This window comes from Lepisma saccharinum, chromosome 2, assembly GCF_977018435.1.
Source record: "Lepisma saccharinum chromosome 2, izLepSacc3.1, whole genome shotgun sequence".
NCBI lineage: Eukaryota > Metazoa > Arthropoda > Insecta > Zygentoma > Lepismatidae > Lepisma > Lepisma saccharinum.
The window spans coordinates 145,370,843-145,383,949 of record NC_139230.1 but is presented as its reverse complement, the minus strand read 5'-3'; the positions used below and the strand labels follow the sequence as shown (position 1 = coordinate 145,383,949).

The window sequence follows — 13,107 nt, the reverse complement described above, 5'->3', positions numbered from 1 at the left end:
ATGACGAAAAATACCTTACTTACAGGCCAAATAAGTTGCACCATTCGAAAAAACAATTTCCCTGGCTTCAGAAAGTCCTCAAGAACGCAATTCCGTAAGTACTTTATATCGTCTTTTCTCCTGTAAATTTGAAGAAATCCGTCTCCGGCTTATACTACTGTTACCAAGAGGTGGATAGGGGAAGAAGAACCACACATTCGGGTCAGTTTGACGTTTCTGCGTTGAGCAGACGACAGAATTCCCCTCCTCCAGCGGTGGGAGGAAGTCCAGATGTACGTACTACTGTTGCCAACTTAGTTTTTTGGAGCAAGGTTTGTCCAAATCACGAATCGCATCAAGTACTTATCTTTTCATCTATTACTAAACAGTCTCAGTTGTAGTTAAATCCAGCTTTGGCTTTGCAGTCTAGCTCTTGTTGCTTCAGAGAAATAGTATCCCCATTTTAGGCAGGATGTAGCTCTTTTTCTGGAAATCCAATGTGAAAACACTTGCTGATGTGGTAGGCGGCAGCGGCAACTGGGCATATGAATAACCCCCAAGCACACTTGCCTCCAAGTCTTTCCCCGCTGTTCCCTTGCATTGGCACCCTTTCCTCTTGTTGTCTCTTGAGGGTAGCGGAATGGCCTATCTCTTCGCTTTTGTCGGCTGCCGAAGAAATGTCCTCTGCAATATAAACTCAACTGCAACATTGTTGGTTAACTTATTTAACAATGTTGTTATTTTATTGAGAAAAAACTTCTTAATTTCTTTACATTTTTCTGTTACCTGCGGTAACACCGGTTACATGCACGCCACGTCTCTGGGTATCAACTTTCCAATAGTCCTGTAAATGAGGCACAGCAACTGTCCCAGTATGTAAAAGAAGACAGTCAAGTCCCTCCACATTGAAATCCGTGAATTTACCTTCATACCTTCTGAAAGAAATATCTCTTCAGCTTAGTTGTTTGTATATGTGACGAACTATAGGAATATCCATAGAATGAGTACCACTATTCGTATGATCAGTATGTGACAGTTTCCTCAAGAAACAAATCATCAAGCAATAATTGGAAATAATCAGATTCACTTTCTGATTAGCCATGCTCACTATCAACACACAAAACACCATAATTTTCAGTCATTTCACTTTCATCACTAGAATGTTCAAATAAATCACTCGAACCTACAGATATATTATCCAGTTCACTTTTCAAGATTCATTTTCTGCAGTACTTCACAACGCAAAATTACAGATCTAGAAGAGAGGGTTGATCCAAACACTTACTCGTGCACTATGAAATAACTCAAACAGCTAATCATCCAAAAGACATATTTTACAGCTCTATTCTAAGTGCCATATGAGTGATGTTTAGGTAAATAATTGTAGTTACCGATTAATTGTTTGTTTCTGATAACATCTACAATCTGCGCATGTCTTGGCTTTACAATTTGGACGAGGCTTTTTTCTTTCCCATCTGAAAATTACTCTTAAGGTGCAAGCACTCATTGAGTGGGTCACTTGTACATATCTATCTATGTATAAAACGAAGAGAGTGACACGTGAATGACGGAACATCTTAAAATACATCTGCTGATGTTCCTCACAACTTACTAATTTAATTTAATTTCAGTGTTTTTCTTGAGAATATTAACTGTGTGTTTTATCACACAACAATTTTCAATTTTAGCACTTGTAAATATCGAGGCTTAGCAGCAAATAAAAAATCTCAATTTCAAGTAGTCTCGAGTAACAGTCACATTCTCTTAATGAGTAATAGTTTCAATACATATTTTTTTATTGGCACTCAAACGATAACAAAGTTTCAGTCTGCAATTGGTGTGTCGAGAATAAAATACATTATGTAGCACCATTTGATAAGAAAAAATATTTTGGAGACACTGGGATTTGAAACTAGGATTTCAGCTTACAAAGCTGGCCTTTGACCAACATGGCCACAAGCCATGGTGAAGAAACCAAGCTATTTTAGTAATTTATCAATAAGATTGCATCTTTTCCTGCCCAGCTCGAAACTTTTGATGTCGCTTCTTGCTAATTATATTAATTTGAAAGCAGTACGCTTCATCAGATAGGGTTCATATGCTGTACACATTGCTGACACAATGCAAGTGAAGCTTGTGCATGAAAATTAATGAAGATGTTGGCAAGTCTTGCTATTGTGGAATGTTAGTGTTTCCAAACCTAAATGATTACTGTTCTCTAGTTCCCGTCAATATAGCGGATCTCTATGAATCTCATTAACCAACAGCACATATTTTTTTTATTTTTTTAATTTTAAACTATTTATTTCAAATGAAGAGTCATTATTCTGGAATCTACGAAGACTTTCATTCATTCGGTAAGAATTTTACGAGAGTCACAATTCTATTTTTGTGCTCCATTACAAAACCAACATGTACGTGTAAAAAAAGTAAAGCCCGACAATTTTTATTTTACAAAAATTCCATTTACTGTTAAAGTTAAATGAGAGGACAACCACTGACTTATTTTTAATAGCCTGGATGACTGATGTGGGGTGGGGTTACCTCCTCTCATGTGCACCCCTGGCTGTGACATAAACTCTTCTTCCTTTAGGATTTCTATTATTATTCCCATCGCATATTCAGTGCCAACTTTGCGATTCTGTTTGCCAAAGTGTATGGGGAAGGAGTTTATTTATTCTTCAAGCCTTCTCCTGGACTAGGATAACACTATTTCCAAAATATTTTTTTTTTGCATAATTTTCAGGAATTGCAACAGCACTATTTCTGTCTTGCTTATTCTTGTTGCATTTTTTTCCTTTTCGTTATTTAGTGTTGCTTTTCTTCCATTTTTGGCTACTTGCGACGATGAAGAGAGACTCAAAAAGAACACCCATGCTCAGGCCAAATTCGAATCCAGGGCCCTCGCAGTCTTACGAATTGTGATAACTACTTCGTCACGAACGTCAAAAAACTCGTTTCTTTCTAAAATAAATTTCTGAAATATTTCACACATTACTTTGATTGTAGATGTGGAAATTCCAGTTATGTGTATTTAAGCTGCAATCTTTCCGTTAGCCCTTTTCTTTGAGTCTTGAGAGACACAAAATTCTCTGCATATGGTTAAATTGATTGATAGTAATCAACACTGCTGCTTTCCGAACACTTACTTTGGCTGTACTTCCGGCCACGAAGCTGGACTTCAACTGAAACGAGTGTGCCACTTTTTGTGAACAGAAGTGTACTTTGGAAAATAGATGATGCTCTTTATTATCATGATTCCAGCCATTCAATAATTTTGATAACAGTGTTACTTCAAATATTTATTTTTTACTATAGTGTTTGAGAGTAACATACCTATGTAAGCGGTAAATCAATTCAAATTTGATAGATGATCATTGCAATTAGGATGATACCCAAATTATTGATTACAGCTACACACAAATAAAATTTGGTAGGATTATTTATGTTTATATTTCTTGAGAATAAATATTTCATTTTTTAATAGATGGACATATTTTACCATCTGTGCAGATTTTAATAATGAAATAATGAAAGAAGGAGCAATAATTGGAGAGTAAACTATGCTTTGTAATGATCATTTTTTAAATTAAATATTCATGCTGCCCACATGGAAGATTAATGAAATGACGTCTTACATGTGTGCGTGTTCTCATTAAGTCATGTAAAACTATTTCTGTCATTGAGTACTCTTTAAAAAAATAATTTGGAATTTATCATAATGTATCAAAATTAACTATAATGAGTTGTGCAAAAGGAAATTTTAGTTGCTTGCTTGAACCTTGGGGATAGGTTCTATATGATGCTTCTATGATATAAATGAGAAGCAGGTGGAGGGATGCTTTACGTCAGTTTTCCTGTTTGGAATGCTTCCCTGAAGACACAGTTGAAATTTGTCACCTTGTAATCAAAGTGCCCCAGGTTCAATACCCGGCGGAGGCACATAGTGGTTCGGATTCACTCTCGATTAGCTTATCTCTGCATTAAGCTGACTCAAAACAGACTAGGAAAATCGCCTAGTTGGGATGATGGGATCATCCTGCTCCTCCATTCACAAACTGCTCATCATCATTTTTCATTCTTCCTCATTCTCACAATTAGCCAAAAGTGGCAGAAAGAGACTCTAGAAAATTGAAGTGCTAATTAAACCATTCATTTTCATTGTCATGATTAGCAAAAGTTACAGAAAAGCGACATAAAAGTAGGATAAATACAAAAATTTGGAAACTGTGTATTAACTAAAGAAAATTGTAGTTTCTGCAAGAAGTCAATAACTCGTACGTACTTTTTTACAATATCAAAATATATTAAGGAAACTGATGTCTAAATGTACTGTAATTTTAAAATTTATGACGACGGGAAGTAATGAGAATGTTTCCTTGACTTACTATTTATTCAACACAAACAAGTAATTGCAGATATTACACCCCGTACAAATGTCGAGCCACTGCCTGATACCCAGTCCGATGGCAAGCGATCAGCCGTTTCAACTGCTAGAACCTCCCCCTTCCCACCTCGCTCGAGCCGCGAGGCATGAGGAGCTCTGAGGTCGTCCACCATGTCACAGCAATGCTCCTACCTCAGTACACTAGAGTACAAAATTATTCAAATGATACAACTGTCATAACTCCCCTCTCTTGGGAGAAATATTTCCTGCAAGTGAAATTACAGTTAAACTGGTATACATCATGGTCAAATACACTGGTTATAATCAATACAACATCTATGTTAAAGAAAATATAAACATAACAAACAAATATAAATAAATTTAAACAAAATCTTTTTTTTTTATCTACCCAAAGAAATGTTTGTACAATTTTGGATTTAGTTTTTCCAATTGGCTTAAATAACAACTTTTTTTTTTCAATGGAACAATTCCAGATTTTTAGATTATCACTGATGGTTACCACTGATATTGCCAGTTTTCAAATCTATTACAATGTATACATTAGTTGCTTGTTTGTCAATTACCATATACGGACCTTCATAGACCTCACAGTACTTTTTAGTGTGATTTTCTAGGAGACTGCTAAGATAATGGGTTTTTACAAATACTAGGTCTTTTATTTTAACTTCAGGTCTATTTTCTTGTTGCAAGTTGTACCTGTCATTTCTTTTCTTCCTTGCTTGGAAACCCTTTACAAAAGCCATGTATAGCTTATCTTTCCACAGAGAAATTTCATTAGGGGGTAAATTAAAATGATTCAAAATACATGAGTTAAGATCTCTATTTAGTTGTAACTCGGAGGGAGCAAATCCTAGCTGTGTGTGTACACTATCATTTAATAAGCTTACAACTACATCTATATATTTCAGCCAATCTTTGTGGTTGCTTTTACAAAACACACGCATGAGCCAGTTGAGTTCAGAATGAATTCTCTCAACCAAATTAGAACTAGGGTGATATATTGGGGTATACGCCAATTTTATACCTAAGCTTGTTAAAGTGTCCACATATTTGTTAGAATGAAACACTGTGGCGTTATCACTGACCAACCTGTGTGGAATGCCAAAATGCCTGACATATCCTTCTAGCAAGGCTTTTTTACAATACTGTTGGCCGTACCTGACCTCATTGGATAAGCGAACAGATATTTAGTGTTAGCATCTTGTAACGTTAGAAGAAACCTTTCTCCTTGCGAGCCTTTAATTAATGGTCCTTGTATATCCAAAAACAAAATAGTTTCACCCTGGTTACAATGTTGTTGGAATATACCCTTGGATGGATGTCTACTCGGCTTCGTTCTCATACATAGTTCCCAATCTTTGATATAACTTAGAATACTTTTTCTCATAACATTCCAAAAGTACAGTTTCCTAACTCTTCTGAGTATTTCTTCACAACCAAAGTGACCCATATTGTCATGATAATTCCTCAGTATTACAGAAACTAAAGATTGAGGTATACAGATTTTCCAGATGTTCTCAAAGTGAAAATCTCTTATCAAAATTCCATTGCATACTTCATAAAACTTTTTCAAATTTCTTAGTCCTTAGTCTTCTTAGTCCATATTCATTTCTTACCTTTCCTTAACAATTCATATAAAGGTGCACATATGGTAGCAAAGTTTGGAATGAATCTTCTCATCCAAGAGGAACAACCTATTATTTTTTGAAGTGTCTTTACATCCTTCGGAGTAGGAAGATTGAGAATAGCCTATACTCTCTCTGGATTTACTCTTATACCCGTTTTGTCAATAATGTGACCCAAGTACAATAACTTTTCTTTACAGAGGAATGTCTTCTTGAGACGTACAGTCATACCAGACTCTCTTAATTTAGAAAATACACTTCTTAAATGTTCTATGTTACTTTCTAAAGATTCACTTCTAATGCATAAATCATCAACATAAATGATAACATTCTCTTGACAGAATGTCGCCTAAAACCTTGGTCATTGCCATCGTAAATGCTTGTACTCCATTACATGTACCAAATACTAAATGTTTGTATTGGTATTGTCTACCTTCAAACAAAAATGCAGTATACTTTTTAGATTACTCTGACAACAAAATCTGGTGAAATCCAGAGGACATATCGACCAGTGATACATATGGTCTACCAACAAATCCTCTTCAATATTAATTGGTCTAATTTGACTAACTTTTTGGTGTTGATTAATATTCCTGAAGTCAGTACATACCCTTACACTTCTACCAGACTTAGGAACTATTACTAGTGGATTTAAATAAGGTGAATCAGAAAGTTCTATAATGTCCCACTCAAGTAATTTTTGAATATGATCTCTTAACATTTTGTCTGTAATGATAAGGTATTCGATATGGCTTAGAAACTAAAGGTTTTGTTGTATCTTAATTCAATATGATGTTCATATTTAGTACATAAACCAGGTTTTTCATCAAACAACATCCTACATTCAAGTAACAAATCAAACAGTTGCTTCTTTTCATCTTCATCGAGTATTTCAGCTTGGATAGCTTTTAATTTAAGATCTTCTACACTAGCAAAAGTTATTTCCTTTTGTGTTACATTAAGACAACTACTCTCTGCCTCTTCACTCACATCAAAAGTTGGGCAAGATATAGGTAATAATTTAACTAACTAACCTTTCATCTTGTTTGGTATGTAACAATAAAGAATTTTCCTTGAAGTTTACAAGGGCCTCTACATTATACGAAAAATCTAAACCTAAAAGAATTTCTATTGTCAAATCTTTGACGACAACAAACTGAACAAAAAACATAGTATCTTCAATTTCTATATCCACACAAAATTTTCCAAGTACTTCTGTTTTCTTTTTCCAGAATAGTCAACCAAAATAATGTCTTCTATTGGCTCTAATTTAGATCTGGTGACTTCACTAGTAATGCTTTTGCATTTGTTCTCTGACAAACAAATTTCGCTACCACTATCTACTAAGCATTTACTCTCGATCCCATTAATATTTGCAAAGATAGAAGTTGTATTCTTGACTTTGTTCCTGAGGTTTACAGGTAACATTAAGTTATTAGAACTATATTTCGCTTCATCTTCTAACAAGTCTTCATAAAAATTAATATCTACCCTACATACATTTTTAAGGAGATTCACTTTTTGCTTTACTAGGATTTTCATTACAAAGTTTATTTCTTAAATTTTCAGTATTAGGATTGACTACTGACACAATATTCTCATCTTCGTCTATGCTATTCTGTGTCACAATAACAATAGACTCACTATTTAGTTTAAAGTTTGTTCAGGCACAAACCAGGTCGCATTCACCCTAAGTGAAGACCCACCATTACCATTTTCTATTTCTTCCCTAGTACTAGATCTAGGCTCACTTCTTTGAGGATTGTTTTGATCATCATCGTGTGGTACAGTGTTTGTACTAGTATTTCTATACCTAGGCCTACTATTATCAGCATTTATACGATTCTGGTTACTATAATTGTATCTACCTCGAAAGTTACTATTCCTATAGTTATTACCAGAATATGGAAAACTGTTTACTGTCAAAGACCTTTGACCAGATCTACTATCATTACTACTATTATTATCAGTGGCATATCTCCTGAAATTACCAGAATTCCTTACATTAGTCTCATGGCTTGTATTAGGATTTTGCATATTGCTTACTCTAGATTGATTATTTCTTATAGGTTCATTAACAACTTGTACTTGTCTAATACCAACAGGCCTTCCATCTCTCCTAATTTCACCTTCAGCACTTGCATACAAAGCTTCATGATGCGCAACCAATTTCGAAGCTGTACCAAGACTAATATTAGGTTGATTTAAGATTGCTTCTCTAACTCTATTTGGTAACTGTTGGGCTACTAAAATAGGTTTTTGCTGTTCTGGCATGTCTGGCTGAATGGAATTTAGTAAATTAATCTGTGACCAGAAATAATTTAACAGAGTTTGTCTACTTTCTTTGCTGTATCTCTTGCACAAGACATTTGCAAGACATGTTGACTTCCACGATGCACTTTTTAAGGGTTAAACGGTAGGTCCAGTCCCTATTAGCCTTTCTGTGCATAAAGCGGATTTAAAACAACAATTCAATCAATCAAGTCAATTCAACTATCAATCTGCATAGTCATGGTTAGCTATAATTGACAGAAATGTAACGTTAAATAAAATAAATAAATCAGACAATCATTGTGCACTGCAGGTGAAATGGGAACAAACTCTCTGCTTTCAATGTGTAGCTTTGTTTGAGTTTTTGCTATAACTCCACTTTGTGCACAGATGAGCTAGTCAGGACTGCATCTGTAGTTTAAAGTGGGATCTGAACCACTATGTGCCTCCACCGGGTATCGAATCTGGGATCCCTTGATTACAAGGTGACAACATTATAACTATGCATGCGACTTTGTGGCACACCCACATGTGAGGACACACATCATATGCAGGTAGTCGGACTCTGCTGCACCATGGTAAAAATATTCTCCTGTTCATCAACATTTTGTGCAGTTGCACATTCTGATGACACTTGCACACTGCTCGATGCAAAGGGGGATGCTGAAGGTTGGTTCCCCCCCTAGCTAGCAAAATTTTCACAAGACCCCCTGTCAGCTGTCTCATGGTCACCATGTTAAACCATAGAAGCGTTCCCCCAGATAACTCCACAGCTCAACCAAACATCCCCAGCTAACACTCTCCAATTCTATTGCTGACTTGGAAGGTTCCCAGATCCCTGGAATGTGTGAAACATGCTTGCAGTCACCACTCAATTTGGTGCTCTGCACAATGCGAATTGTCCCCAGTATTCGTCAGCAGTTGCACTAACACTTCCATTAGATAATCCTTATATGAACACTACATCTGCATACTTTGCATCAGTGGCAGCTCAAAGTGAATGGCAGAGCAGCCGTGACATGGCACTACCCTCAGATGAAACTCCTACCTTGCCAAAGTAGTGTTAAATTAATACATTTATAATTTACATACAAGGAAATTTGAATCTCGCAATTGGTCAAGCCGACGACCGCCCCCAACCTCCACGCAGCTTCGCCAGCTGTTTCGTACCCTCAAGAGGCAACGATCCGAGCCGTCCCAAGAGCTGGCCTAACCAAGTTCACACATGTGCAGTGCAGAGGGTTGAAGTAGTCTCAGCAGGGAACAAGGTGGTGAGGGAAGGGGGTAGCAATAAGACACCAGCCGAGCCCATTTCACTTGGCAAGACGAGGGACATAGCTGCCACTTTTAGAGATATATTGCTAAATATGACTGATTTGTAAGACCCATTGGAAAGTAATTCGTGATTTTCTGCCTACTTTCGAAAAAAAACAAAAACTTAGTATTTATCCAAAGTTTAATGAACATTTAGATATAAGATAGATCCATCCGAAGGGCCATCTTTTTACAAAGTAAAAAATCCTATGGTGATGCGAGTTTCCTTTGACATTTATTTTACAGCAATAGTGTAGGATATTTTCGACGTCCAGTTGGTGACGTGGCCAGATGCCACCCCCCCCCCCTCCCGATTTCTTGATGTCATTGGCACTACCAATCATAGTAGCCACCCGCCACCACTGCTCTGCATGCATGTAGATGTCACTATCCACCCATGATAAGCAACTACTGGTACTGCCACATGTCATTAAAGGCTTCACACAATGCACCTGACCAGGTAACTACTACCAACTACACACCAAAATTTCTTGAGTAACCTTCATGAATCAGACCCATGTTTATGTAATCTATTTGCATAGAATTATCAATACTGTCACCTATCGAAATATATTGCTGATTTCTCCTGAAACACCCTGTATATTTATCTGTTTCTCTCTCTCTCTCACCCTGTATATTTATCTGTTTCTCTCTCATACATACACACACACACACACACACACACACACACACACACATACATATATATATTATGCCAAGATATTTATATTTATGTATGCATGACAACTGTGAGACACCTTTTTTGTGTAATGGACTTGTGGCTAAATGTTAAAATGTTATGTGATATGTTTCGTTAAAGCCCATGAAAATTTGGATGCCAAGGGTCCCAGGTTCGAATCCCAGCCTTGGTATAGATATTCTTTGTGAGTGTCCCTTCATTAGTTTCATCACACCATCACTCATTGTCATTGACTGATTTGACTGCTACCCGATCGTGCAGTGGCAGCATCGCCACCTTGTAATGAAGGGCTCCCAGGTTCGATACCTGGTAGAGGCATGGAGTGGTTTGGATCCCACTTTAAACTGTAGGTTCAGTCTCGATTAGCCTTACTGTGCATAAAGTCGACTTAAAACACCCAACTAATTGTCATTGTCACCATTAGCCAAAAGTGTCAGAAAGTGATGTAAAAGAACCTAATTCAATCCATGAATTCCATGATAATTTTAAAAATTGGGTTATCAGTAGAACATGGATTTTATGTATGTCTATAATGTTGAACATTATGCAGTTGACCTTTCTTGTTACAATAGCCTGGACTCCCTTATATTTCCTGGCAAGTCAGAACTCTGAAAATTATGATGGAGGTTCCACATGTACTTAATACAGATGACAGAATGTGCAGATGACTTGTCTCAAACATATTTGGATGTATTGTAAAATGAATTTGTGTGATTGTGAGTGTTATGCATACATCTAATACTTTATGGGGTAAATGTATATTCACAGGATTGCTTGATGAGGTCATTTGCTTCAAAGATATTTGAGTGTCCACTCTGCCGCAGGGAACTAGGAAACAACTACAAGATTAAAGTCAATGTTGTACTTCAAAACATTTTGAAACAGCTTTTCCCTGGCTACAATACTGCACGTTAACTTAGCTCAATGTGTTTAGAGCTCAAATTGATAGCTCATCCTCAATGTATGAAGAACAACACTAAAATTGAAGTTAATTTTTGCAGAATTTTTCAAAGTGTTTTTCCATGGCTATGATACTGCATGTTAATTCAAATCATTGTGTTGGTGTTGAGACCCCAAATTGAAAACTCAAAGTTTTAGTTTGGACACTTTAAAAAGTATATTCAAGCTTTTAACTCCAATCTCGGAGTCATCATGAGAGTTGGTCGAGGGATGGAGAAAAAGAAGCAGCTGCAGTTCTGATGCAACAACATTGGAATTGGCTGCTGCTTCCTCTTTGTCCCTTGACCAGCCTTGATGATGACTCATGAATGGAGTCTTAAAGGCTTTTAAAGTGCCTTTTATCCTTTTGTTTAACAAAACTGTTGCCTACACATGGCATAAAATTTTTTGAATGTTTGATATGTGTTGAGAGCTCAAATTGATGGTCAGCAACTGTTTTTTGATAGTCCTGTTGGTAAATAGATATTCACAGGTTTGATTGAGGAGATCCTTTTTGTATTCCTTTTGCAATAATTTTCTATGTTTACTTTATAAGTAAATGTTATTTTGAATATTTGTGTTCTTATTCCAGCAAATAGTTTTAAGTGTTTAAAATATATTTACATTCTAATTTCTCTATGTAATATGAAACCTAATTTTCATAAATATAAATAGATAGAAGAATATACACTTGCGTGCAAAGAAATAGACACACATCACACTTTTGACATAAAATGTTTTTCAGAAAAAATAATAAGAAAATAAGACAATAAAAGAAGTATGAAGTATGTTGTTTGAAAGATCAGTTAATAATGCGTAATGTATTTTATCTGCAAACAGTTGGAAGAAAAAGTAAGAACAAGTAAACATTTTATGTCAAAAGTGTGAGATGGGTCTACTTCTTTGCACACAAGTGTATATGTTACTCTTTCACAGATAATGTTTCATGTTTATTTTATGCCTTTATTCTACAAAAATGTTACATTGTAATATTTAAGTTTATATTCATACTCATATTTTAAGCTCATCCTCCATGTGATTTTTTGTGCCAAGGTGTTAAATTTCTTTTCATTGTGGAAAGTTGCATATTCTTTACAATCAGCACCTGATTATATAGTAATGGCAAGGAAAGTATTATTTTCTTAGTTTTGTTATTTTATTTTGCTAAAAATGTAAAAAAGTACAGGCATTTATGTTATTGTGTATTTCAAGATGTAAAATGTTTCATTATACATATTCTGCTACAATCAATATTTTGTTTTGCTGAAATTGGAATCTGAGAAGAATCATACATACACCTTAATTTTCATGTTTGCTAGGGAAAAGAAAATATATCTTAATTTCTCTACATAATTTGAAACTGAATATTCATAAATATATTAAAATATATTTGCATTCTAATTTCTATGTAATCTGAAACCTAATTTTCATAAATATAAATAGATAGAAGAATATATATGTTACTCTTTCACAGAAAATGTTTCATGTTTATTTTATGCCTTTATTCCACAAAAATGTTACATTGTAATATTTAAGTTTATATTCATACTCGTATTTTAAGCTCATCTTCTATGTGATTTTGTGTGCCAAGGTGTTAATTTCTTTTCATTGTGGAAAGTTGCATTTCCTGTACAATCAACACCTAATTTGTGTTACAGTAATGGCAAGGAAAGTATTATTTTTAGTTTTGTGATTTTATTTTGCTGAAAAATGTAAAAAAAGTATTTGTTATTTGAGCATTTCAAAATGTAAAATGTTTCATTATATAAATGAATATATTCTGCTACAATCAATATTTTGTTTTGCTGAAATTGGAATCTGAGAAGAATCATACATACACCTTAATTTTCATGTTTGCTAGGGAAAAGAAA

At 35.2% G+C, this 13,107-nt stretch overlaps 1 protein-coding gene across 1 annotated transcript in view; it reads left to right on the top strand.

Moving 5' to 3' along the window:
- Positions 1–12,650, top strand: part of LOC145984136 (E3 ubiquitin-protein ligase UHRF1-like) — a 163,840-nt gene extending 151,190 nt beyond the window's left edge. The window contains exon 13 of the mRNA XM_083117578.1: positions 11,066–12,650. Coding sequence (XP_082973704.1) covers positions 11,066–11,212 — 147 coding nt within the window. The 3' untranslated portion in view covers positions 11,213–12,650. The remainder of the gene's footprint in view (positions 1–11,065) is intronic.
- The last annotated feature ends 457 nt before the right edge of the window (positions 12,651–13,107 follow it).